The following is a 27,753-nucleotide window of genomic DNA, read 5'->3' as shown; positions in this document are numbered from 1 at the left end:
CGACACACGGCGCTTCTAATTCTCAATGAGCTCACTCACGTGACCCATGAACTCACATTATGAACTCCTCCTTTGATTCGTGTTAGTGTTGAGGTCACCAATTTCGTGAAGCTGCTAAGCACAGAAATTTGCTGAGCATGAAAAGTCTTCCTTGGCAAAAACAAGACGTGTAACCACATTGCCCTGTGCATGTGATGTACATGTATTATTATGGCTAATGGTTGGTATTCAGCGTTGTTTGCTCAGCATGAAACTCACATGGAGCTTTGGTGGTAACCTGTTTTTACTAAGCCAGACTTTTTTTGTGCTAAGCACATTTGTGTGCTTAGCAGCTATAACGGTGTAGGCACGTATGTTTCAGCCGCTCATTTAGTTTGCGCGCATGCGCACTCAAAATATGAAATACTGATAATCAGCAAACATGGATGCCTGCAGTCGCAGTTTGACCCACTTAAGTATCGGTCAACATCACGCTCGAAGTACTTTGATAACTTTTTCTTTCCACGTGGACAGGAATATAAGGCAATTAAAGTCACTTTTGCAAACCTTAGCGCAAAAAAACATAGAGTATTTGATGCATTTCTTTTTGTTTTTCCGTGTCGTGTAGTACGAAAGTATTGGGTCACAAATTCAAAACACGACAGTTTAGGAGATAATTTTTCAGTTTTGCCGAGTAATTGTAAACTTGTCTTCACTGAAAAATGGTAAAGGATGCCACGGAAAGTGCGATGTATAAATATCATTTAAGTCGGAAACCGTTTCAATAAGAAAAGTAAGGTCTCACGTTATACGTTTTTTTCGTTGAATGTAACGTTATTGTGCACGTACCTGTACACAGACCCTGGAATCTGGCCGGTAAACATGGCTAGCCACGCGCCGCGGCGCTCCGTTTGTAATCTTTCGACGCGTTGGAAATGTATATATTTAACTGAAACGATTTACAACTGACTGGTTCCCGGCCCTGAAATGCAGTTAAGTACGATCATAGAGGGCACTGGGACCAGTTTATTTGTGCACGAAGCTTTCAAAATGGGTTTACTTGAAAAATGACGATTTTTATAAGCTACAGGTTTCCTTCTTACATCAAATCACCTGTAAAATAAAAATAATCTATCATCCTTTCCGATGGTACTACGGCTGATCTAAGGTAAACCCGGCAAATTGTCCAAATGTGTAAACCAAACTCAAACGTTTTTTGTCCATAATCATTGGTTTGTTTTTTTATATATTTGAAAGGGTTTTTAGCGCCGTTCCCACACTGTAGAGACAATTTATATCTTTGTTCATTTGGTCTACTGATAGTTTTTGGTTCGAATCATCTTTTAAGTACGTTTGAGAAGGATACATTTTAAGACAGGAAACCAGACAATCGTTCAGTGCGTCGTCTGCTACCGCTGTTTGCAAGCCGACGACGCGGTGGAAACCGTTGCGCATGCGTGAGAAGACAATGCACGCACGGTCTATGGGGCTGAAACATGCGTGTAGGGGAGGGGCCCTCAAGCCAATTAAACAAAATTATGTGGATTTATTTGACTAATAAAGTAGGAGGATTACTGAAGGGAAGGGTCTCAAAAATGAAACAATATCAATAACAATATCAGAGACAATGTCAACGATATTTCAATTTCCAAGCAAACCATATTTATGAAAAGAAACTATTTGATAAAACGTCCAGACTTACAATCATCTACATAAAAAAAAAAAAAAACCAAATCAAAATATTTATTCTGCAAGGAAAACCATGAAATATTACAGTGCAATATAAACAAAACTTTCTTTAGTACATGTACAAGAATCATTCAAATCACTCATGTACTTTACCAGTTAGAGAATTTTGAACCAAGTCAAACATTAGACTGCTCATGAACTTTCTAAAAGTAATCGTCAGAACCATTAAAATCAATCAAAACTCTTGAAAGCATAATAATAATATACATTTGACAAACAACTAAGTAAAAAGAAAAGCAATTCCATGACAAAATTTCTCTCCCAAGCTGGACACGCTATCCATTCTATCACGAAGGCCCCTCTCGATATAAATGTAATAGATCATGGCGAAGAGCCATGGTATATGACATGTGAGCAGATTCGCTGATTGAAGACAATCGCCTCTTGACCTCTAGATTTCGACCAATCAAAAAGAGTCCGCGGGCGCTTTCTATATCGGGTTTTCAGTAATTCACCCGTTATCGCGTCATAGACGTGATAAAAAAAAAACAAGACACTGCAAACAAAGGCTGTGGTCGCGCGCTATATATTATACGGATACTCGCCAAGCTTGCTATGGGTTTGATAAATCTATGCCCGGCCGTTTGTTGTGTTACAAAACACTGCATTCGAATTGACCAATCAAACTTATAGTCCTAATTGGGGAATGAAATGCTGTCAGGATTTAGTAAAGATGACTCCGCCTTGGCTGAGACTAGTCTGAGTATCACCCATTATCCACGGTCCTGTACAGTGAGTATAAAAAAATGCAAACAAAATATAGGCCTATATATAACGGAATGCCAAACGTAGAATGTGTAACCAACATAGATAATATAGGTATGGTCTGTCATGAGTCGGGATTAATATACATCCGCTGATGGTTTAGGAGCAAGAATTTTCTTGAGACCTTACCACAATTGTCACTATCAAATGGTGTCACAATCAAATGGTTTCTCATAAGACTGTGTGATCCGCCGATGTCTACGTAGGCTGCCACTAGTAGCCTTTGTCACAAATTTCACAGACATTAATGGTCTGTCATTAGTCGGGATTAGTATGGACCCGCTGGTGGTTTCGGAGCAAGATTTTTCTTGAGAAGGCCTTACCACAGATGTTACAATCAAATGGTTTCTCATTAGTGTGGATCCGCTGATGTAGACGTAGGCTGCCACTAGTTGAGAAGCCTTTGCCACATGTGTCGCAAACGTACGGTTTCTCATTGGTGTGGATCCGCTGATGTTTGATTCGGCCGCCACTAGTTGAGAAGCCTTTGTCACAAATATCACAAACGTACGGTTTCTCCTTAGTGTGGACCCTGTGATGCCGTTTAAGATGACCGCTTTGTAAGAAGCATTTGCCACAGATTTCACAAACAAACGGTTTTTCATGTGTGTGGACCGCGCTCTGATGTATTTGAAGGCCACCTTTCCTTGAGAAGACTGCACCACAAATATCGCAAAGGAATGGTTTCTCATTTATGGTGTGGACTGATTGATGTTGTTTCAGAATACTTTTCTGCAAGAACCCCCTGCCACAAATATCACAAACAAATGGTTTTTCATCAGTGTGGACCCACTGATGTTCCCGTAGTCTATTACTGTATCTGAAGTCTTTGCCACAAATGTCACAAACAAATGGTTTCTCATTTTGGTGGATCATCTGATGACTTCGTAGGCGACATTTCTGTGAGAAGTGTTTGCCGCATGTCTCACAAACAAATGGCTTCTCATTAGTATGGACGAGTCGCTTATGTATTGGTAGGCTACTCGTCCATGCGAAGCCCTTACCACAAATGTCACAAACAAACGGTTTCTCATCAGTGTGGACCTGCTGATGTATCTGTAGGCTATTTCTCCATGCAAATCCCTTACCACAAATGTCACAAACAAATGGCTTCTCATTAGTGTGGATCGGTTTATGTGCCCGCAGGCCAGCTCTAGATGAGAAGCCCTTGCCACAAATGTTACAAAGGAATGGCTTCTCACCCGTGTGGACCCTCTTATGTGACTCTAGAAGGATACGCTGAGAGAAGCATTTGCCACATGTCTCACAAACAAATGGTTTCCCATTAGCGTGGGCCCTCTGATGTATTTTTAGTGAAAATTTTCTTGCGAAGCTCTTACAACAAATGTCACAATCAAATGGTTTCTCTTTAGTGTGGACCCTCTGATGCTCTTGGAGAAGACATTTAAATAAGAAGCGTTTGCCACAAAAGTCACAAGCAAATGGTTTCTCAGTCGCGTGGACCCTCCCGTGAAGCTGAAGTTGACGTTTCCGTGTGAATTTCTTTTCACAAATCTCACAGGCAAATGCTTCGTTATAGTTGACTCTCAGATGCTTTTGTCGGTTGCTTCTCGTTTGTTTGACCTCTGGTTGAACCTTTTTCTTGTTGCTTTTATTTGTGACACTCATTGTAGCTGTTGCAGGCTTTCAATGATGATATGCAGCTTAAAACACAAGTGGGATCTGGAATGCAAAAAAAAAAAGATAAGTATGAACGACAATACACTTCCTCTTATACGCAGGGACAGTTGAATGTTGCACCATTTTGAACAATTTATTTGACTACAAAGTCATAAAATGGGATGTTACTGGTGACATGCAGGCCACTGTCAATGCCACCCTCAGCTCAAGGCACACCAGATGGTTCTGTGAGAGCCGAAACACGGCAGGAAGAGGCAGGCCTATGTGGGGGCGCTGAAGTAAGACACTGGAGTGGAGACGGCCGACGAGCTTGCCACCCTTATGGCGTACTGGAGGGAGTGGGGGGGGGGGGCAGTCGTATCGGAGCCCGGTTGTGCCCGACTTGGTGATGATGTAACAAAATATCAAAACCGCGTTCTTGACACGCTTTATTCAATCATGTTTCTGGTGCCTTTAAATGATTTTTTTCCTATCATCGTTACTCAGATGAAGTGATTGAACCTGGATGTAGAGTTTTCCCAAGTTGCAATTCCCCCTCCTCCACACCAAGAGCAACACTGGTTTCTTTATGGTCCAGCACTGCCGCCCCTCCCCCACCACTAAAAGGCATTTTCTATTTGGGTTTTTCCAATCCTCTGAAAAAGAGTCTATTAGATCTACCCTTGAAGTGTAGGCTGGTCATCAGTCACAACATTATTGATTCTGGAAGGAGTGGGAACCGAATGTTTGCCGAGAGAACAAATAAAATAGCAAGTTTGCAATAACAACTTTCGTATCGTTTCAAAAATCGCCAAAAATAAATAAGGTGGTATTTTTTTAGGGAGAAAGTTGACTGGGCATTTAGTTGAGACAGAACCGCTTCGTAGGCAGCCAATCTGTAAAAATACCCGTTCTTGCGAAAACGAATTTGTGCTAGTTTTCAATTTTGCAGACGTCACGCGCAGCTGAGAAACAACTTGCCGGTTGTTTTTTTAAGCTCTGGCAGGAGCTTCCCGTCACTTCGCGGTCGGTCGGCTGGTCAGTTGATCCCTAGAAAAATTGACCCAAAACGAGCCCCCTAAGTTTCCCATAAAATACCAAATTCTATTTTTTTTTCAAAAAAAACCCCACAACCAACAAACAAACAAAATAAATGAAATACTTCACAAACATTGTAACAATTCCAGAGGTTGTTTATGACAATTGCTGTCAATGGAGGCAAGAAATGTGCAGTAATGTTATAGTCACGTGGTACATGTATACAGCGTGGTATACAGCGCACTATGGAAAGCACGCAATATTGTATGCGAAACTTAGGGGGCCTATTATGGTCAATTTTCGGGGACCTATTTTGGTCAATGGACCTATTTTGGTCAATTTTCGGAAACAGATTAGCGCAGCGTGATTTTCGCGTGGGATGCCTCGAGGGTGCGTGCAGGGACGATGCCCGGGCTCGTAATCTCTGGTCAACGTTACATATACAAATGTACTTTCATGGAAGATGGCCACAGCTTGTCCACTCGCATTTGTTTAAATATAACTCCGGCACTAAGATAGCGCCGGCCTACTGTACACTGATTCGCCTGATCTGTTCCATGCTTTATATCATAAACACAGAGGAGGTATCCACCGTGTGGTTGCGAAGGCCGATTTCTAAAGGTTACATAATACTTTATTTTGAATGAAATTATTTTGAACGTGCACGAAGTGTTTGAAAATTAGTTTCTCCCATTTGAAGAATTTTCAGGGTTTTTTCCCTTTATAATGATCCAACTACGTGCTAAAAATCGTTTTGATCAGTTCAGTACTTTTCGTTGAAATCGGAAAAAAAGGCCTGGCTACGTGCATTTTTCAAAGTTGTAACATTCGTGCTTGCAATAGCTGTCTATCCTCACGAATATTAATAAGGTACCTATCCATTATGTATTTTGGTGTGCAGTACAAATTTGCAGACTAGCCTCCTTCATAATTCACGAGTTATTAATTAATAAAAAAATCACCGTTTTTGCCGGCTTACATTTGTCGATACCGAGACCCACGCGAAGTAACGCCGAGCGACGCTAATAAAAATGCTGATAATTATGCGCTTCGTCATTGTTGCCCCAAAATCGGCCAATCATGCATGCCAACCCGAAAACCATGCACATGAGTTTGGTCTGCAATAATCCTTGTCAAAATTTTGCTTCAGAGATAGTTCATGGTGTAACACAAGCGTTTGCAACAACAGACTAAGCTGAAAATCGGAATACACTCAGATGATAATTATGCAACAACTCTTGAAAATTGAAATAACTTAAGGAGATTCCTAGAAATTGAGATAAATAAATAGATTTGGGGGCGTTTTCGAACGATTTCTTCCCGACTTCAAGGTCATCAACTTTACCAGTAACCAGAATTGACGTTTCGGCGTAGATGACGGCGATTGTTTTTCACTGCCATAATTTAACATTTCAATCATATACTGATTCAAAAGGCCATGTTTTGGGGGCGCATGAATTTCACTGCTCTCAGATATAGCGTCTCACTCTCAGTACAAGCACGTATAATCGGATTAAATTTGCTTATCAACGGCTGACACTTGCACACGGCTGATACAAATTATGTTTGCCATTAAATAGAGCAATAACGGCGTGGTGTTGCTGAAGCCTTTCAATAGCACAGGAAACTTTCAAAAATAAATGCCAGGGGTTTAATGGACCGTGACGCGGATGCTGATGCTTGCAAGTTGAACAGTTCATAGGGGTTGTACAATGTACAGAATTTGAAGAAAGAATACTATGCACTGTACGCAGCTCGGATATGCAGCGCTATGCTTCAGCGCAGCATATCCGAACTTGGTAGAATGTAAACCACTAGTTTAAAAAAAGGAAATAAACTGTGGCTGTATTAAGCCGTAGCATGTTTAATTCAACGCAAACATGTTATTGGTACGAAGTCCAAGGCCCCATAAAAGAAAAGATAAAATGTGGTTCAAATACTGCAGCATGGGTGGTATGGGTATAGCCTGGCTCAACGGAAACTTTACACATGTACATGTACATCATGTACTGTACATGTACATGTACATGTACCTTGCTCTGTGGTAGCATGGAGGTAGGAAATAGTAACTACATGTATGCCAGTGCGCGTACTGAGTAGTGTTCGTTCGGCCCGTTCAGGGAATCAAAAATCGGGACATTTGTTAAAACTTACTCCATGTTCGCTATAAAAGCTACTTACTTCGTTTATTACCAGGAACACTAATACATTCCGTAGATCTCTAGACGTCTGTTCATTCTGTAATTTCCTACAGAAATCTACAAAGAGATTGTCCCAAATCTTCCACGTTACGTTTGTGCATATAACGACTGCCTTTCGAGGTCATGGGTCGAGTATGGCACGCCAAAGCGGAATTTATTCAACCCTGCACGGCAACTGCTAACATTATAAAATACATCACAACTTTTTTAAAAAGTATGTCAACATTGTAAAAAATATGTCAACATTTTAAAAAATATGTCAACATTGTCAACAATATGTCAACATTTCAAAAACGTATGTCAACATTTCAAAAAATATATGTCAACATTTCAAAAACGTATGTCAACATTTTAAAAATATATGTCAACATTTCAAAAATATATGTCAACATTTTAAAAAATATGTCAACATTTAAAAAAAATTATGTCAACATTTTTTAAAAATATGTCAACATTGTAAACAATATGTCAACATTTAAAAAACGTATGTCAACATTTAAAAAATATGTCAACATTTCAAAAACGTATGTCAACATTAAAAAAATATATGTCAACATTTAAAAAATATATGTCAACATTTAAAAAACTTATGTCAGCATTTAAAAAAATATATTTGTTCTGATTAATTAACTAGAAATTACATGTCAACATTTGCCAAAACTACCTACTACTTGTTGACAAATATATGTCTCAACCCATCCTGCGACAAAGTTCCACTGATCTCTATATAAAGACTGGATAGCGGATATGCATACAACATTCACACAGTAGACTTCGCATATTGACCAATTCGCCCCCGGTCTCACGAAGATGGCCGCGTATAATACGAACGTTCTACGCGTAAATACGCGCGCGTCGTATCAACAGTTGAAGCGCATTTTGGTCACGTACACATATTATGATGTTCTAAAAGGGACACATTTCCGTAGTGATTATTATTTCAAAACGCCGAAAAAGTTATATTTGCGGCATTTTAGTAACCACGACGTTAGAAAAATTGTAGTTAACCTTGGTCAGTGATGGTGGTCAAAATATAAGTCAAGTGAACCGCGACGTTACAAAAGAAATCATGCTGTCTATAAAACGGCAACTTGTCCTTTGTAGATCACCAGCCGGTCTCACCAATATGGCGTCAAATTCGTACATTGTGCGGCTCTGTATTAGCTATCCAGTCTTTATATAGAGATCAGTGCAAAGTTCACTTAAAATACGTGTCAACATTTCGTCCAAAAATATGTGTCAACACTACCCGATGAAAAATATATGCCAACACGTGACCGCCACGACGGAGTACATGCGCGAAGTATGCTGCGCTAGCACCCGGTGTCACGGTCTCACTTCTCCGGCGTGCTGGATTCTCCGGGTGAATGCGGCGGATAATTGAGCACGTTACAGTGCACGGTACATGATGAGCACGATACATGCTCATGTGTCCGCTGTGCTTACTTTTCCTCGGGTGGTGCTATGGAGTCTACCAAATCCACCCAAGAGGGTGCAGTGAACTAATTCAAGAGAGAATTTCTACGCGAGCTGATTAGCATAAAAAGTGACCCCACAGTTTCTTTTGAAAACGGAGACCGTTTGGCTTAAAAAACGGTGGAATTGTGTAAATGTAGCCAAGGATCAACTCCCTGGTTTTTGGGCTTCCATCTGAGGGCAGGCTTGATAAAATTACGGTTGAAAAATGGGTCCTATTTGCCTGAGAAAGTGGAAGGATGCCACTTGTAAAACGGCTACATGCAGGCTTGGGAACTATCACTTTTCGGGAGGTGATTTTGTACGGCGTTCCACGAGTGCCATCCACTTCTTTATTTACTCAGATAATTCATCACGTCATGTTGACATATCGCCGAGAGTAAGGCGATTTAATCACATAATTGTATCGCCCAGTCGACTTACCGAAGTTGACTTGTCCAGATGCATAATCTCTCCAAGTCGACTTCCAGAAGTCGACATGACGACTTTTCCAGAGGCATTATCTCATTATCTCTCCAAGTCGTCTTCCATAAGTCGACATGACGACTTGTCCAGATGTATTATTTCGTCAAGTCGACTTTCCGAAGTGGAGATGACGACTTGTCCAGATGTATTATCTCGCCAAGTTGACTTCTCGAAGTCGAGATGACGACTTGTCCAGATGAGATATCTCGCTAAGTCGACTTCCTGAAGTCGAGATGATGACATGCAAAAATCTCGTTCTGCATGGATATCCCGTTTTTAAAGCATTGTCGTGGATTCTTTCTTGTTCGTCGGTGCATTTCAGGTTTTCCCCACCCGTTCTTATATGAACAATAAACTGGCAGAGGAACAAGAGATAAACTGTAGGGTATATTGATTTGATCTGGGTCGAAGTTGATTTGTGTTTTTTTATTTTCATCTTGTTTTAAATTACTCCCCCAAGCTTCGTAGGAAATCACACCTCTGCCTTGTTTTCCCCTATTTATCCCGTTGAAAAAGTAATTCGCTTCACGTTAAACATTAACAATCATAAATTCACAAAAATGTCTTTATTGACAGGTTGCATAAAACTGGTTGCTTTCTTAAATGACACTAACAAATTCAAGATTTGCTTTTAATCATATTGAGATCATATTTAAGATAAAACGACTCTCATGGCTTAAATTGGTATCTTGGAAATTTAGCAAAACTCTTGTCTGATATATTACGAGAAATGATTTGATAAAGATATCACTATAAAAACTCTTATTGTCAACACTAAATCAATGTTTTATAAAGGACATTAGCTTATGATTAGCCTTAGCACACTAAAATCACACTGTGATCATCACATTATGACAAAGTTCTGTTCCTAGCAATATAGAAGTTGTTCACTTTTACAATGAGACATCGGCCTCAATATTACTGTGACGTTATTCTGATGTCACGACAGAGTTGTAACGAGTCACTGATTTTTGTGACTCGAGTCGAGTCGAGTCATTTTAAAGAAGTGACTCGAGTCGAGTCGAGTCATTAGGTCAACAAGGTCGAGTCGAGTCGAGTCGAGTCACAGAGTGTGGTCGAGTCGAGTCGAGTCGAGTCAAGTATTTAGCTCGAGTCAATTCGAGTCACAAATATTTGAACACTAAATTACAATAAAAAGCAACAAACACAAGAGAGAAAGAATACAAGGCACCAGTCTATTACGGAAATCCAAAGACATAAAGTATGCTGTATGGTACCCAACCAACAGTTTCCATTGCTAGCTCACGTCACAGATAAGAAGATGTGAAACTTCGGTCTTATAACTGGTTTGGCTTCGGGTCTAGATTTTGTTGTTCGCTGATCGCTGACAACGTAAAAACCTAATTGCATTATACAAAACTGTTTCTGATTATTTAAAGGTGGGCCCGTCCGTATCCATTTTTTTGTGTGAAATCGGGACATGAATTTAGCCAGCGTTCCACCAAGAACTTCAAAATCGCCCGAAACCAATGATGAAACCACGGATTGAGAAATGCGTTTTAAGTCTGGTTCCGGGTTTAGCATTACATGCTATAGAACCACAAGGTGGGAGTCCGCGACACGGTGTATGTTTGTTGTTTCATTATGGAGGAAGGAAACAGACTGCCGCTGTATATAAACGTACATTATTCGCGAATATTAACGTGACGTGAACAAAAACTGGCAACGCGAACGGCGCAGCGTAAGTCATTGCAAATATTTTTCGCAAGTAAGTTTTTTGCTTTTATTTTGGGACTCGAGTCTTATTAGCCTTCCTCGAGTCGAGTCGAGTCATTCTGATGAGGGACTCGAGTCGAGTCGAGTCATTTGCTCGCAGTGACTCGAGTCGAGTCGAGTCATTTACCCGTCGGGACTCGAGTCGAGTCGAGTCGCCAAAAAATGTGACTCGAGTCGGACTCGAGTCGAGTCATTGACTCGAGTCATTACAACTCTGTGTCACGAAGTATGGAATTACAAGCGATTTTAAATCACAAATTGACCTAAATCGTTAAGGCTGAGAAAATCCCTCGGGAAGAATGAAATTTTGTCAAACATGTAATTCAAATTCCCAAGAACCTAAACAATTTCCCTATTAATAAGTTAATGATACTTTTCTCCTTGACGAAAGACACCAGGTGGAAGACGTTAAAACAGAGTACTTGTTTGTTCATAGGTAATAACAGTCAGCGGCGTGAGGTTTAACCTAATTCCGGTGGGGGGGGGGGGGGGGGGGCACATGCGTGCACACAATTTTTAATGGGGCACTGAAGGCAAATGACAATTTTTTGTTCATTTCAAGATTTTAAACGGGGAGCGCCGGGCGGGGGGGGGGGGGGGTATGGCACGGACATTTGTTGTGGGGGGGGGGGGGGCACAACCCAGTTACGCCACTGATAGTACCGGTATGTTTTACCTTTTTTTTCAAGAAATGAAAAAGAATTATTACTGTAAATATATGTCAGCATGTTTTTTAATATCCTTCCTTTATCACCATGCAAACGCCGGTCATATTTTACAGCATAACCGGATAATGCGACAATATTATACTTTTATCACACCTGCCTGTGAGTTGCGCAAAAGGAACGTTTTCCCTTTGGAATGTTGTTGTCAGTCTCTCTTTTTGGAAAAGCCGAATATATTGGTTAATAGGACATGATGCAAACCGTCATGCGAGTGGTCGGTCGGTTTCAGAGTACAGGTTACTGATGAGGCTACCGTGTATACAACCATGCATGCGGTGCTCAACCGATACCGATTCGCAAGGCTTTCTACCGGCTTCTCCTTGCAGGGGAGTCAAAAAAGAAAATGACTGAATTTGAAAATATTAAAAAAAATTCTGCTTGCTCAATTTCATTATGAAAAAATGATCAAGTACATCTTATTGACTTTTAACTGTGAACATTTCACGTCATTTGCATACTTTATTCCCATGTTATGTCTAAAACAAGATAAGTTTGCGGTAGCACCATGTGAATAAATCTCTTTTGTGAGTATGTGTGGTTCTGAAAAGAACCGAGGGACTCAACGTTTCGAACAGTATATGCTCTGCCCGTCGTCAAGAGAATGTTATTCACATGGTGCTACCGCAAACTTTTCTTGTCTTAGTATCTTTCCACCATGCAGACCTTCAAATCCCACGTTATGTCTATTTGAATAAAAAGATCACAAAAACTCGGCTGTCCACCTCTGATAATTCTACGAACTGGTTAATACACATTGAGTATTATGAAACATGGACGTTTTTCCACCTCGATGAATGAACGAGAACTTACAAAGGATTTTTATATCGCTAACAACATTTCAGAAGAAAAAGAGTTGACTTGTTCTTCATATGCAAACCATTACAACTGACAGTAAAAACAATGGTTTTGATTTCAATTATTAATATCTCATTTTAATGAATGCTTGTGTGTATTATCACTACGCTCAATGGCACTCCAAGGAGAGCTATAAAAATGCTTTCTTTAAGTAAAACATGCATAACTTCTGTTGGCATAGATCAATATCAGTAACTGCTTTTTTCAGATGAGTGGAAGAACATGCTCTTATTAGACATACTTCATTGTATCAAATTTGTGTATCAAATTTGATTGCATTTGGATCACCTTGTAGACGAAAATAATTGCCGTATATGCACAACAACAATCGGGGGCGGAACCAGGAATTTTTGTGGAGGGGGGGGGGGTTCATCAGCAAATCAATACTAAAATGTAGACAGGTTTTTTTTGTCCGGACACTTGGCTCCTTAAAATCAATAGGGCTCCTTAAATCAATAGGGGGGGGGGGGGGTGGCTCGTACCATACTTTCAAAGCGGTCGCTGTTCAAATCCGAAGATTATTAACAATATGTTACGGGATATGTACAAATACCCCCTAACCCAGCAGGTTCTGTCCGTATGTTGGGGAAAGGCGTATAATACCAGTATAATTTTTTCGGGGTGTCGGAGTAGGGGCGCTGGGCAGTACTATTGTACAGGATTACCCCGTAACGTCACACGAATGGGCCATTGTGTACACAGATGCATGCAAAGGCCTCAATTGAATAGCCATTTGGAACCAGTTGAACATAATTTTTTTTATGATTTGGGAAAAGCTTTGCTAGGCTTGACTTGTCTTTTTTATTGCCACAAGAACATTTAGTTTTACCTCAAAATAAGTCATCAACTATTATTTACATGTACATCATTATGATGTTATCAAAATATAAAACAACAAACCAAAAAATTCGACGAAATTTATTTCTTTGTAGATTGTGTTTATCCAGCTTACAAACTCATGGGGCATCGAACCGGGGACATCTGTGGTTTAGTCGAGTAAACACACACAAAGACATGTAAAATTAGAACTAAAGGAAAGTTGAGTGTCAATACGTTTGTGGTACATTTTGAAACGTGTAAATTATTTTCGCAAACGGGCTTGATATTTCTTAATTATTAAATAGCATTCCTAGAAATTAATACCCGACGACACCGAGACTGAAAATTTGATCAAAATGCGGCGTGCAGAGGCAACTAATGGTTGTGTCTCTTTTGTTGATGTTCATAAAAAATGCAAAACGTCTGCTCGTCTATTTCCTTTCCACACATGAAGCGGCACAAAGACGGATGATTAATGATGTCATTAGAGTTGTTTTCATTGAAAAGGTATTGTTGCTTTGATGCAAAGCGTTTGGGTATTATCATCTATGGAGAAGCTATTAAGCTTGACGAACATGCAACGCATGATTGTATAGTTTTGGGAATTTGAAAGGTTATTGTTGGTATAATTATATACAGACTTTATGTTTGTTATAACCAGAATTTTGTATTAACAGAGTTTTGTACTAACGAGATTCGACTGTACGTGCTTTTTCAAAATTTCGATTTTTCTTTTCCGAACGAAATGTAAAAGAATATAATGTCCTGCAACAAATGCCCCCCCCCCCCGGCGCTCCCCATTTCAAATCTTGAAATTAACACAAATTTGTCTTTGTCTTCAGTGCCCCAGATTTAATGTTGGCAATAAGAGCTTTTATAGTGACTTTTTATTAAATATATCAGACAAGAGTTTTGCTAAATTTCCGATATTCCAATTTAAGCCGTGAGAGTCGTTTTATATGATCTCAATATGATTTAAAGCAAATCTTGGATTTGTAAGTGTCATTTTTAGGCAACCTGTCAATAAAGACATTTTTGTGAATTTATGATTGTTAATGTTTAACGTGAAGTGAATTACTTTTCAACGGGATAAATAGGGGAAAACAAGGCAGAGGTGTGATTTCCTACGAAGCTTGGGGGAGTAATTTAAAACAAGTTGAAAATAAAAAAAACACAAATCAACTTCGACCCAGATCAAAACAATACCCTATACAGTTTATCTCTTGTTCCTCTGCCAATTTATTGTTCACATAAGAACGGGTGGGGAGAACCTCAAATGCACCGACGAACAAGAAAGAATCCACGACAGTGCTTCAACAACGGGATATCCATACAGAACGAGATTTTTGCATGTCATCATCTCCACATCGTAAGTCGACGTGGCAAGATAATTTATCTCGACAAGTTGTCATCTTGACTTCAGGAAGTCGACTTAGCGAGATATTTCATCTGGACAAGTCGTCATCTCGACTTCGAGAAGTCAACTTGGCGAGATAATACATCTGGACAAGTCGTCATCTCGACTTCGGAAAGTCGACTTGGAGAGATAATGCATCTGGACAAGTCACCAAGTCGACTTCGGTAAGTCGACTTGGCGAGATACTACATCTGGACAAGTCGTCAAGTTGACTACGGTAAGTCGACTTAGCGATACAATTATGTGATTAAGTCGCCTTACTCGCGGCGATATGTCAACATGACGTGATAAATTATCTGAGTAAATAAAGAAGTGGATGGCACTCACGGAGCGCCGTAATTTTGTTTTGGTGTGAATATTTAAAAATGTAATCGGCTAGTCTACCCAAAATCGAAAAGAAATGAAAAGATGAAGTACAAGACAATAATTTAATTTTTGTTTGAGAAACTCCAGTGATGTCGGCTTGCATGTTATTTGGCCCTGAGCTTTGTTGATTTTACACTGTTTTCAATGGGGCTTGAATTGGTTCAGTGCACCCCTAAGGGAATTTTTGGAACCAGACTAAAGTTGCTGCAACCTCATTCCGCCGAGAGCTAGAGGTAATCGAACTCGTTGGTCCGTTATCTCTTAATATAGCTTGTATTCATAGATTTTTTAAAATGTTGACATAATTTTTTTTAAATGTTGACATATTTTGTTTAAATGTTGACATATATTTTTTAAATGTTGACATAAGTTTTTGAAATGTTGACATATTTTTTAAAATGTTGACGACATATTTTTTAAATGTTGACATACGTTTTTGAAATGTTGACATATATTTTTTAAATGTTGACATACGTTTTTGAAATGTTGACATATTTTTAAAAATGTTGACATAATTTTTTTTTAAATGTTGACATATTTTTAAAAATGTTGACATATATTTTTGAAATGTTGACATAAGTTTTTGAAAGGTTGACATATATTTCTTAAAATGTTGACATATATTTTTTAAATGTTGACATACGTTTTTGAAATGTTGACATATATTTTTTAAATGTTGACATACGTTTTTGAAATGTTGACATATTGTTTACAATGCTGACATATTTTTAAAAATGTTGACATAATTTTTTTTTCAATGTTGACATATTTTTTAAAAATGTTGACATATATTTTTTAAATGTTGACATAAGTTTTTGAAATGTTGACATATATTTTTTAAAATGTTGACATATATTTTTTAAATGTTGACATACGTTTTTGAAATGTTGACATATTGTTTACAATGTTGACATATTTTTTACAATGTCGACATATTGTTTACAATGTTGACATATTTTTTACAATGTTGACATACTTTTCAAAAAAGTTGTGATGTATTTCATAATGTTGGCAGTTGCCGTGCAGGGTTGAATAAATTCCGCTTTGGCGTGCCATAGTCGAGGCCAGGTATGGAACGCCAAAGCGGAATTACATGTAAATTCAATCAAAACCCATTTTTTTTTGTCCAACCGTAAACCGTAGACTAAATTTCTTTTCATGGATGACCAACTGTTTCGTTCAAGACCCACACTAATTTCGTCCAAGATCCATAATTATCATGAAAAACCAATTTTTTTGTGCAAGACAAAAATTGTAGTGCAAGACCAAATTTTTCATGCAAGACCAAAATTTACACACAAGACCAAATGTTTCGTGCAAGAATTTTGTGCAAGACCAACAATTTCGTGCAAGACCAAAATTTTGTGCAACACCGAACATTCGTGCAAAACCACAATTTACATGCAAGACCAAAATTTTCGAGCAAGACCAAAAATGTCCTTCAAGACCAACATGTTGCACAACACCAACAAAATCGTACAAGACCACATTTTGTTCAACACCAAACAAATTCATACAGCTACATGCAAGGCCGAAATTCTTTTGCATGATCAAGTTTTTGTGCAAGATGCACGTGACTGTTCAAGATACACATGATCAATATTAAGGTCAGAATAATTACAAAATCATCTTATTTAGAATGAACATACATATCTCCCTTAATTATTCGCACATTTACAAATACCGAAATTCAATGGCCTGTATAACTTTAACTTGGGTAAATTTATGTTTAAATTTAAACATGAGTTAGTTTCAGTAAATTTCGATATGTTCACTTTGTCTTCATCAGTACATTCACTTGGCACTCGTGGGACATCCAAGGGTAATTTCTACATCAACTACAATCGATCGTACCTCAATATCAAAGAATAAACTGACATCAAATGGTATATTGCTTTGGAACGATTTAAGGGTAGATTTGAAGAAGTCAATCACACTATACGTCCCACAGATGTTGGTAAAAGACACTTTTGTGTGAGTAGTCTTTGTCACAAATCTCGTTTCTCATCAGTGTGGACCCTCTGATGTATTTGTAGGAGCCAATGTTGTGAAAAACCCTTTCCACAAATGTCACAAGCAAATGGTTTCTTTTTGGTGTGGACCATCTTATATCTTCCAAGGTTGCTACTGGTTGAGATGTCACAACGAACTACTAGATGGTTATGCCGTGAGAAACATTTGCCACAATAGTCACAAGCAAATGCTTTCTGATTATTGTGGACCATCTTATATCTTCCAAGGTTGCTACTGGTTGAGATGTCACAAGCAAATAGTTTCTCATTAGTGTGGTCCCTCTGATAGATGTTTGGGTGTCTTAACGGGACCAAGCTTTGCCACATATACCACAAACACAGGTGTGGACCCCCTTATGCCTTCGTAGGGGGCCATTTTGTGAAGAGCCTTTGTCAATGTCACAAGTAAATGGTGTATGTTTTAGTGTGGACCATCTTATGTCTTCCTAGTTGGTTACGCCGAGAGAAGCCTTTGCCACAAATATCACAAGCAAAAGGTTTCTCATTAGTGTGGATCCTCTGATGTTGGTGAAGGTTGCTTTTCTGTGAAAAGCATATTCCACAAATGTCACAAGCAAATGGTTTATGATTATTGTGGATCATCTTATGTCTTCCAAGGTTGCTACTGGATGAGAAGCCTTTGCCACAAATGTCACAAGCAAATGGTTTGTCATTAGTGTGGATCCTCTGATGTTGGTAAAGGTTGCATTTCTGTGAGAAGCATTTTCCACAAATGTCACAAGCAAATGGTTTCTGAATATTGTGGACCATCTTATGTTTTCCAAGGGTGCTACTGGATGAGAAGCCTTTGCCACAAATTTCACACAATAATGGTTTCTCATTAGTGTGGACTCTCTGATGTTGGTGTAGAAAACCTGGTTGTGAGAAGCCTTTGTTACAAATGTCACCAGCAAGTGGTTTCTTTTTAGTGTGGACCATCTTATGTCCTACTAGATGGTTACGCCGAGAGAAGCCTTTGCCACAAATGTCACAAGCAAATGGTTTCTCATTAGTGTGGATTATCTGATGTTGGTGAAGGTTTCCTTTCTGTGAGAAGCATTTTCCACAAATGTCACAAGCAAATGGTTTATGATTATTGTGGATCATCTTATGTCTTCCAAGGTTGTTACTGGAAGAGAAGCCTTTGCCACAAATGTCACAAGCAAATGGTTTCTCATTAGTGTGGATCCTCTGATGTTGGTAAAGGTTGCTTTTCTGTGAGAAGCATTTTCCACAAATGTCACAAGCAAATGGTTTCTGATTATTGTGGCCCCCCTGATGTTTTCCAAGGGTGCTACTGGATGAGAAGCCTTTGCCACAAATGTCACACAATAATGGTTTCTCATTAGTGTGGACTCTCTGATGTTGGTGTAGAAAACCTGGTTGTGAGAAGCCTTTGTTACAAATGTCACCAGCAAGTGGTTTCTTTTTAGTGTGGACCATCTTATGTCCTTCTAGATGGTTACGCCGAGAGAAGCCTTTGCCACAAATGTCACAAGCAAATGGTTTCTCATTAGTGTGGATCCTCTGATGTTGGTAAAGGTTGCTTTTTTGTGAGAAGCATTTTCCACAAATGTCACAAGCAAATGGTTTCTGATTATTGTGGCCCCCCTGATGTTTTCCAAGGGTGCTACTGGATGAGAAGCCTTTGCCACAAATGTCACACAATAATGGTTTCTCATTAGTGTGGACTCTCTGATGTTGGTGTAGAAAACCTGGTTGTGAGAAGCCTTTGTTACAAATGTCACCAGCAAGTGGTTTCTTTTTAGTGTGGACCATCTTATGTCCTTCTAGATGGTTACGCCGAGAGAAGCCTTTGCCACAAATGTCACAAGCAAATGGTTTCTCATTAGTGTGGATTATCTGATGTTGGTGAAGGTTTCCTCTCTGTGAGAAGCATTTTCCACAAATGTCACAAGCAAATGGTTTATGATTATTGTGGATCATCTTATGTCTTCCAAGGTTGTTACTGGAAGAGAAGCCTTTGCCACAAATGTCACAAGCAAATGGTTTCTCATTAGTGTGGATCCTCTGATGTTGGTAAAGGTTGCTTTTCTGTGAGAAGCATTTTCCACAAATGTCACAAGCAATTGGTTTCTGATTATTGTGGACCATCTTATGTTTTCCAAGGGTGCTGTTGGATGAGAAGCCTTTGCCACAAATGTCACACAATAATGTTTTCTCATTAGTGTGGACTCTCTGATGTTGTTGTAGAGCACCTGGTTGTGTGAAGCCTTTGTTACAAATGTCACCAACAAGTGGTTTCTTTTTAGTGTGGACCATCTTATGTCCTACTAGATGGTTACGCCGAGAGAAGCCTTTGCCACAAATGTCACAAGCAAATGGTTTCTCATTAGTGTGGATCCTCTGATGTTGGTGAAGGTTGCTTTTCTGTGAAAAGCATATTCCACATAAGTCACAAGCAAATGGTTTATGATTATTGTGGACCATCTTATGTCTTCCAAGGTTGTTACTGGAAGAGAAGCATTTGCCACAAATGTCACAAGCAAATGGTTTCTCATTAGTGTGAACCCTCTGATGGATTTGTAGGGTGTATTTACGGGAGCAAGCTTTGCCACAAATATCACAAACGTATGGTCTCTCACTGGTGTGGACCTTCTTATGCCTTCGCAGGATGCCATTTTGTGAAAAGCCTTTGCCACAAATGTCACAAGCAAATGGTTTCTCATTAGTGTGGACCCTCTGATGGATTTGTAGGAGGCAATTTCGTGAAAAGCCTTTGCCACAAATGTCACACAAAAATGGTTTCTCATTTGTGTGGACTCTCTGATGTTGTTGTAGAGAACCAGGGTGCGAGAGGCACCAGCAAGGTGGTTTCTTTTTAGTGTGGACCATCTTATGTCCTACTAGATGGTTACGCCGAGAAAAGCCTTTGCCACAAATGTCACAAGCAAATGGTTTCTCACTAGTGTGGATTATCTGATGTTGGTGAAGGTTTCCTTTCTGTGAGAAGCATTTTCCACAAATGTCACAAGCAAATGGTTTCTGCTTATTGTGGACCATCTTATGTCTACCAAGGTTGCTACTGGATGAGAAACAATTGCCACAAATGTCACAAGCAAATGGTTTCTCATTAGTGTGGATCCTCTGATGTTGGCGAAGGTTGCCTTTCTGTGAGAAGCATTTTCCACAAATGTCACAAGCAAATGCCGGTTTCTGATTTTTGTGGACCATAGTTGCTACTGGATGAGAAGCAATTGCAGTCACAAGCAAATCAGAGGGTGGCCCCCCTGATGTTGTTGAAGGCATTCTGCAATAGAATACAGCGCAATTAAACAGGTTTCCTGGATTGTAAATAAAAAAGGCATTTCTTAGTCAAGTATGAATGGTATAATATACACGGTATCTTTACGCAGATATTATGCCATCGATCGATGGCGGCACCACGACGGATGGCCACTCCATGAAATATATGGACTCAGTAGTATTGCGCATGCGTACGTGCGATAATATGCTATTTTTAGGATGACATATAGAAGAGAGAACTGTCACGCGTGAGGGATTAATCAAATAAAAGGGAAAAGGAGTCCGATTTTCACAGGAGTCGGATTTTCATACGACAGCAGCACGATCGACCAATAGCACATAACGCGATCGATCACACTGATCGTGCCCAACAGCAAGGAACTTCTTCCATGGAGGAAGGAAAATGTTCTTCCCCAGGCCAAGGAGAGCGGAGCGGATTTACGGGATCGACCGATCGCACAAGTACATTTCTGCGCGGTTGAGTGATACTGCAGATCCACCGATAGCGCCCAACACAATGAATTTACATAGACATTGGGCTGAATACATAGATAAAAACTAGCAATTGCTTTTTCTATGCTTTTGCTTACATTTCTATACATAATAATAAGCAAAATCTTCTTCGTTTCAGCAAAACCAAAAGCTTGTTTCTTGCAGGCAAATGCTTCCCAGATTAGCAATTGCTTAAAAGCGGACACATAAAAACAAGCTTTTGCTTTGTCATTAAGCATATACTGGTAATAGTATCGCGTTCACCCTTTTCCTTGCTACTTGACACTTCTGTGCAACTCACAAAGTGTTTTTTTAATGATGTAAACCAACACTACACTCAGTTGTTGGTCATTTGACAGCAGTATGACCAACATCACTCTCTGCAGCCATTTTGGAAAGTGTGTGGGAATAAAAGCAGAACATGCGTCCATAAAATATCAGGTTGACTTACGAAACAGAATAAGTGGAATTTACGAAAGGTTGCTCCTTGCTACCTAGGCCCTAAGCTATATGTTTTCACTCTCAGTTAATTTCTGGTCAGCTCTCACTCAGCTCGGCTCTCCACGATAACTGATCCAGCGCACGTACAAATACATGTACGTAAGTACATACATGTACATGTACATGTATGTACGTGTACAGTACGTGCAATGCATTTTACAATGCAATGTGCATTTTACAGTGTACGTTGCCTAGTTCACAACCCGAAAAGCGTAAAATGTTGCGCACGCGCCTTGGTGCGCACGAGTTTTGAGCTGTGGGTGGGGCTTAATAACGACGACTGAGTCTCCCTTTTTCTTTTTTATAGCTAGCTAGGTCCAGTCTTCACTTTATTTGTTTCACCATTATCATGTGACACGGGAGTACTAGTACCAGCTAATTAAATAACCTGGTACTCACGTTGCTATGATTAATTACGTTTCTAGCGAATAGTACTTTTCATAAATTATCATGTGTACCCTTTCTCTGGTTGTGCACTGGAGCTACTTTACTGTTTGCTAAAACTGTCAACAGAGGGCGTTATTACAGTCTGCCTCTAGCTCTCAAGCAAGGCCGGAAATCATAAGCTTGAAAACACACCTGACGAGGGGAACCAGACACTACTAAAACAACTGTTTTTCGGCTGTTCTGCGCGCGGTGACACTGCACTGATTACAAAAATGACGAGTTTGAGTCGCTTAGAAAAGTTGGGTACCATTTTCACAAGGTGAGAGCGTAGACAAAACCCATACTTGTCATTTATTATATACGGCTCAGCCTAATTAGTTTAAATATAATAAAAATGTATCTAAAGTTTCATTTAGTGAGCTGGATTTTTCAACCAGTCCCCCCGTCCGTGGCGCTACTCCTAGAACTATGAGGCTCTACGTGGAGCCTCATACATAGTTCTAGGAGTACCCGTGGCGGAGGCGGAGCCACGCGGTTTTAATTTTAAAGCGGGTCGTGGTCGTTTAAAGCTCAGTCCATCATTTGCAGCCATCCGAAAAAGTAACTGGCAAGTGGCGTATTATTGTTGAAAAACATACGTGGTTCAAAGATAGTAAGTGGACTAACCTCCCTGTGAAATTAATCAACGAAAGAAGGCCTTTCCAACGGTGCATCCCAACATGGAGGAATAAGAACACAGTATTGGTATTTCCCAAATTTTTAGACTTGTGCCCCAGCCACATTTGCAGAACTTTCAATTAACGTCATCCCAATTGAAACAGCCAACTGTTAACTTTGCCACAGGGTGCGTGACCTGATGCGGGCAGGTGTCATGAAGGAAACAGACAAGCCGCTCTGGTACGACGTCATGGCCGCGTTCCCGCCCAGAGATGCACCAACGTTCAACCAAGATTACAAGAAGGATTTCCTGCCTGAGATATTATATGAAGAGGATGCCGTTCGATCGTACGCAAATGCTTCTTTTCTTGTTTTTTTTCTAGCAGTGATTGAAGAGGCACTTTCAGTTGTGAATGATTTCCAGGCAAAAAGCTTTGAATGTCACACTTTGCAGGAATGACATTTTCCGCATCTGTAGTTGATTATAATTTCCAAATAAATCTTTTATTTCCAAACAAATATTGTCTTTAATATCTGAGTATACAGTGTTTCTGTCAGTGAAGGGAAAAGCCCGATATGGAATTCACATCACCCTGGCTGAAATTCTATCTTGTGAAAATGTGGGGTTTTTTTCTCCAAGATTTTGGTATAGATTTACTTGTAACTCCCTATGTTTGGAACTGGGGCTACAGTCATCACATTAAATCACATTCAGCATTATCTTGGCAAAGTGACCCTTATATTTTAGTATGTTGTCAATGGTATGTCATTTTTGACCCTGTAGTACGGTACTCGCTTCGTCTGTTCACATTTTAAACCTTGAGAGAAAGGTGACCTTTTCAGGACAGAGCCATTGTGATATGCATACTTAATTTGCCATTATTTTATGCAAGGAATAAGTTGTTGACCTCTCACTGATATTTTTTTTTTCATTTTTATCTTGTGCTTTTTATCGCAGGCAGTTTTACAAAGTCTACAGTAACCAAACGGCCATTGATTTGACCAAGCACGAGGACATACAACTCTCACCGTGTCACAGGTACATAGAAGTCTTATCACAGAATAACAGGGTTTGTTAGTCTGACCTAGACGCAAAATGAAGTTGGTAATTGGCTGGGTTTAGTTAACCTACGCCCATGATCCTGCTACGTACCACTGGCATATACCCTGCATACCATTGCCATCCCGGGGTTCAAGTATTGTGCGGGTTTTGCACATGTGGGAACGTTTCCTGCCTCCTTGGCCCCAAAATGCGTGTACCTCGAATCCAGTGTCCCAGTCCTTCTGTTTTGAGGCGTGCGATCACACCCCCACGCCATCACACGCCTAAATGCTTCCTGAGAAGTGCGAATAATCGCACCCCTGAATCCCTCAGCACCGCACACCTCGGCATACATTTACGGCATAATAATACTTCTTAATTTTTGAAAAATAAAGTACGTCGGTGAAGAGAATATGGCTTTATTGTAAACCAAGATGAATATTTTGAAAAACAATACCAGATTGTTCAGTCCAGCTTGGACCACAGAATCACACGCCTAGAAAAATGGACCACAGAATCACACGCCTAGAAAAATCACACGCCTAGAAAAATCACACGCCTAGAAAAATCACACGCCTAGAAAAATCACACGCCTAGAAAAATCCAGGTGTGCGTTTTCCACACGCCTGTGATTTTCAAATCAGAAGTACTGATTACCGACTTGAATAATCTGAGAATTCATATAAGATCGAAATTTTAGCATATAGAAGAGCGTTTAGTCTTACTGGTGATTTAGATGGGAAAAGAAAACACTTCTTCATTGGTTTTGGTTGTCTTATGCCCCAGGTTCATCACCAAGTATCAGGAGTTGCAGAGGGAAGGCACCAGACTACCGGAGGAGTTGTTTGAGGTCACAGCGGCAGCCTTGGCGGAGGAAGGCCTTGTCCTTCGAAAGAGAAACGAGAGACGACAGCCAAACAGGGAAAAGGTGAGTGTCCCGTCATGTCCAAGACAGCTAGTGATGTCTTATTTGTTTAAGCTCTCATTGAACAGATTTGATTTAGCCAGTGGTCTGAGGTTCTGTAGTCTAAGGAATATCTCCTTGCACAGTTAGAGGCTATAATATGTGAGCAGATGTGGCTATGAAGTATGCAACTAGACTGCGTCTTGACCTCGTGATTCTGACCAGTTAACCTGCACCTTCTAAATATGTGACCCACTCCAGGAAAAGGTGATATAAATTGTAAAAAATAAAATTCAAGTTATATTACTACAAATATTGAATGCTTCGAGTGGTGTAGTAAAACTAGCCTCCCGAGGTGATAGGAAAATAGAATGGTCCATGGATCATCGAGGGAGGCTAGTTTTACTTCACCACGAGATAAAGCATTCAATAATTGTTTTATAACACTTCACCCACAGATTCTGCTTGATTTTAATATTTTAAATTATTTAAATCTGAACACAGTTGAAATAAACTTCAATTTCAATACCAAATTGGTGGAAAATGTATTTCTCTCTTCCAAACTACCCCTTCACGAAATGTTTGAACCCAAGTCTGCGGCGCGCTTCTCTTTGGAACAATACCCGCTATGCGCAACGCGCACACAGGCATCCATTTGCACACAAATACCGCGCCGTGGAAATAGCACTTTGGTTGCCAATGGTATAGTACTTTGGTTGCTACGGGTATAGTACTTTTGGCCGTGCACAGAAAGATAGCAAAATTAGAAAGTAAAATCTGACTCGCTCTTGGCCAATCAGGACACAGAATCTGTGGGTGAGGTGTTATAAACACGACTGGAAAGCCCACAATGTAAGCTTTCATTTGGTATATGACACAGCTCTATAGCCCTTCTCGTTGTGGAGATATGACGATTTGCATATTAATTAGTTCCATGGAGTTCAATTACACAACTGAGAAAACAGGCTTTGAAATAGCTGGCTCTGTTGTAGATTTGGGCATGAAAAGCTCACTTTTGATATCTTAGCAACAAACATGTTCCTGTTTTACTATCACTTTGGATATTGATTCTACAAAGATTATTTTCAATGATTTTTGAAAAAAATGGACTTTTTAAAACCAGATTACAATCTTTTAGCCAATTTGCATATTGATTAAAATTATAAATTTTGGAGTAAAATAAAGAGAACAATGCACACCAAATAAGGTTATTTTTTCCCCTCTATTCATCGAAATGAATCCTTAAACTTTAGGTATGAAAGATGTTATTTAAGACAAAAAAAGGAATTTGGATTTTGACAGAAAATTTCACCCTCTCAACTTTCAGCGGGCCATTACACGTAAAGACACAGCGTGACTTATATCACCAACCAGCGGGTCACATATGGTCTTCGCGCCGCAACCTGTTGAAATTTTAATAGTGCGCATAATGCGATTGCCATCTTGCGCGTTCAGGTCATGCCCGCGATGAGTTTATGAACGTTGTTGTGATAAAAGAACATGGCATCCAAGTTGACTAATCAACAGCTGAGTTCAAAGTTCTGAATGAAATGACGTCGTAATTTTAGTAAGGCCAAAAAAAAATTAAAATACTCGGTCGCTGGTCAGACCAAAGTTCCGGAATTGATGCGGCGACGCGGCTTTTTATTTTTTTTTTTGGCTTTTTTTTTTCAAGCTTGGATTGTACAGACAAGGTGGGGTACTATTTTGCTTTTTTAGGTGTCCTCGTGTACATTGGTGTCCTCCATAATTTGCCTTGGTGCCCTCGATCACTTGCCTTGGTGCAATTTCCCAATTAGCTGTTGGAGCTACCTCGGAACATTTTGGAAAAAAAAGGTTGACGCGCATGATTAAAATCGACGCGCGCGCTGACCAGAGACCGACTATTTTTTTTTTTTTTGCCTAAAGTCAACTGTGATTAGCTTGCCTGAATGGTCGCATAAATTGTCATGCTTAGATACATCAGATGTTAATCCAGAGACAGAGAGGGCTCCAGAGACAACAGGTGAAACTCAAGATGAGAGGTTCACTGTTTGTAGTCAGAACAATGTGGAGTACTGTGGCTTCGTGGTTAAGGGCATAGGATTCGTGGTCTGCGGGTAAAGCTGCAGGTTGTGGGTTTGAGTCCAGCCTGGGGTCATGGTGCGTGTGCCCTTGAGCAAGGCATTTTGTCACTCATTGCTTCTCTCCACCCAGGAGTAAATGGGTACCTAATAATAATCTTATATAGCGCACATATCTATCAACAATTAGGTACTCATAGCGCTGTTTAATTATGTCTATTTTTTTAAAGACAGGTATATGAAGTTTTTATGAGAAATATGAGACCCATTAGGTAGCACCTTTTATAAAGGGTATACAAGGTGCTGCGGTGCATAATGTAGCCACTGCCAGAAACACCGGGGCAAACCCCTTCTCTTAGCGATAAGTGTTACTGGGCTCTTTAACGTGCATCACACAACACACGGGACCTAGAGCTTTATGTCCCATCCAAAGGATGTAGCAATAATGGTAAAGTGCCTTGCTCAAGAGCACAAGCACCATGTTCCCTGTTTCGAACCTGTGTACCACTGCACTCGAGTTGAACAACGTAACCATTTGACCACAGCCCCCATACCTGTGAGGGCAGAGGTGGTTAGTGTGGTTGATTTCAGCTGCTTTGCGCCGAAATGGCAGCATCGAGCTGTATACTCCCCAGGGAGCTGAGATGGTGTTAAGAATGTTTCATGGGCCCAATGAGCAGGGTAATAATGATGTAGCGCCTTGAGCACCAGTCCTGGTGGATACGCGCGCTTTAACTATCATGTATGGATTGTTGCCATGAAGCTTTTATCTTTTTTGGGGTCCTTTTTCCCTCTCACAGGAAGCATTACAAGACGGAAGGCCCGTCACGAAAGGATTAGCACAACTCCTCAAACAAGCCTTGGACAACCAGAGCAAGGAGACAGATACCTCTTCCACAACAATAGGTGGCGCTTCGACAGAAGACAAAACAAACAGATGACAGGGTTTTATTCATTTAATATTTTGAATGGGATATTTCTGTAAAAAAAAAAAAGGCTCTTTTATTCAGTCAGACCAAAGTTCCGGAATTGATGCAGCATGCATTTTGGGTTTTTTTCCCCTTTGTTTTTTAAAGCTTGGATTGTACAGACAAAGTAGGTACATGTAGTATTTTGCATTTTTTGTATGCTCATTTACCTCGGTGTCCTCCATCATTTGCCTTGTTGCCTTCCATCATTTGCCTTTGTGCCCTTGTGCTCCTTGGTACGAAAATTT

At 39.9% G+C, this 27,753-nt stretch overlaps 3 protein-coding genes across 4 annotated transcripts; 1 reads left to right on the top strand and 2 right to left on the bottom strand.

Moving 5' to 3' along the window:
- Window positions 1-1,611: 1,611 nt before the first annotated feature.
- On the bottom strand, window positions 1,612-7,487 carry LOC119743142 (zinc finger protein 226-like). Its single transcript, XM_038219504.1, has 2 exons — window positions 7,333-7,487; window positions 1,612-4,176 (listed from the first exon to the last, which is right to left on the bottom strand). The coding sequence occupies exon 2, from the start codon at window positions 4,120-4,122 to the stop codon at window positions 2,752-2,754; it is 1,371 nt and encodes a 456-aa protein (XP_038075432.1). The 5' UTR covers window positions 4,123-4,176; window positions 7,333-7,487; the 3' UTR covers window positions 1,612-2,751.
- A 9,880-nt stretch (window positions 7,488-17,367) lies between these two features.
- Window positions 17,368-21,572, bottom strand: LOC119742452 (zinc finger protein 208-like). Its single transcript, XM_038218383.1, has 2 exons — window positions 21,435-21,572; window positions 17,368-20,529 (listed from the first exon to the last, which is right to left on the bottom strand). Exon 2 carries the CDS (start codon window positions 20,417-20,419, stop codon window positions 17,624-17,626), a length of 2,796 nt encoding a protein of 931 aa, XP_038074311.1. The 5' UTR covers window positions 20,420-20,529; window positions 21,435-21,572; the 3' UTR covers window positions 17,368-17,623.
- Window positions 21,573-21,723: 151 nt separating this feature from the next.
- On the top strand, window positions 21,724-27,753 carry LOC119742451 (28S ribosomal protein S23, mitochondrial-like). Of its 2 annotated transcripts, none has more exons than XM_038218382.1 (5): window positions 21,724-21,875; window positions 22,715-22,876; window positions 23,487-23,567; window positions 24,357-24,498; window positions 27,338-27,753. In XM_038218382.1, exons 2-5 carry the CDS (start codon window positions 22,728-22,730, stop codon window positions 27,476-27,478), a joined length of 513 nt encoding a protein of 170 aa, XP_038074310.1. In that variant the 5' UTR covers window positions 21,724-21,875; window positions 22,715-22,727; the 3' UTR covers window positions 27,479-27,753. The 2 variants fall into 2 exon arrangements, with proteins under 2 accessions (XP_038074310.1, XP_038074309.1); XM_038218381.1 differs by lacking the exon at window positions 21,724-21,875 and adding an exon at window positions 21,898-22,190.

Source organism: Patiria miniata, unplaced genomic scaffold (genome assembly GCF_015706575.1).
Source record: "Patiria miniata isolate m_02_andy unplaced genomic scaffold, ASM1570657v1 HiC_scaffold_6, whole genome shotgun sequence".
Classification (NCBI taxonomy): domain Eukaryota; kingdom Metazoa; phylum Echinodermata; class Asteroidea; order Valvatida; family Asterinidae; genus Patiria; species Patiria miniata.
The sequence above is the reverse complement of the archived record's forward strand: the minus strand, read 5'-3'. Positions and strand labels throughout refer to the sequence as shown.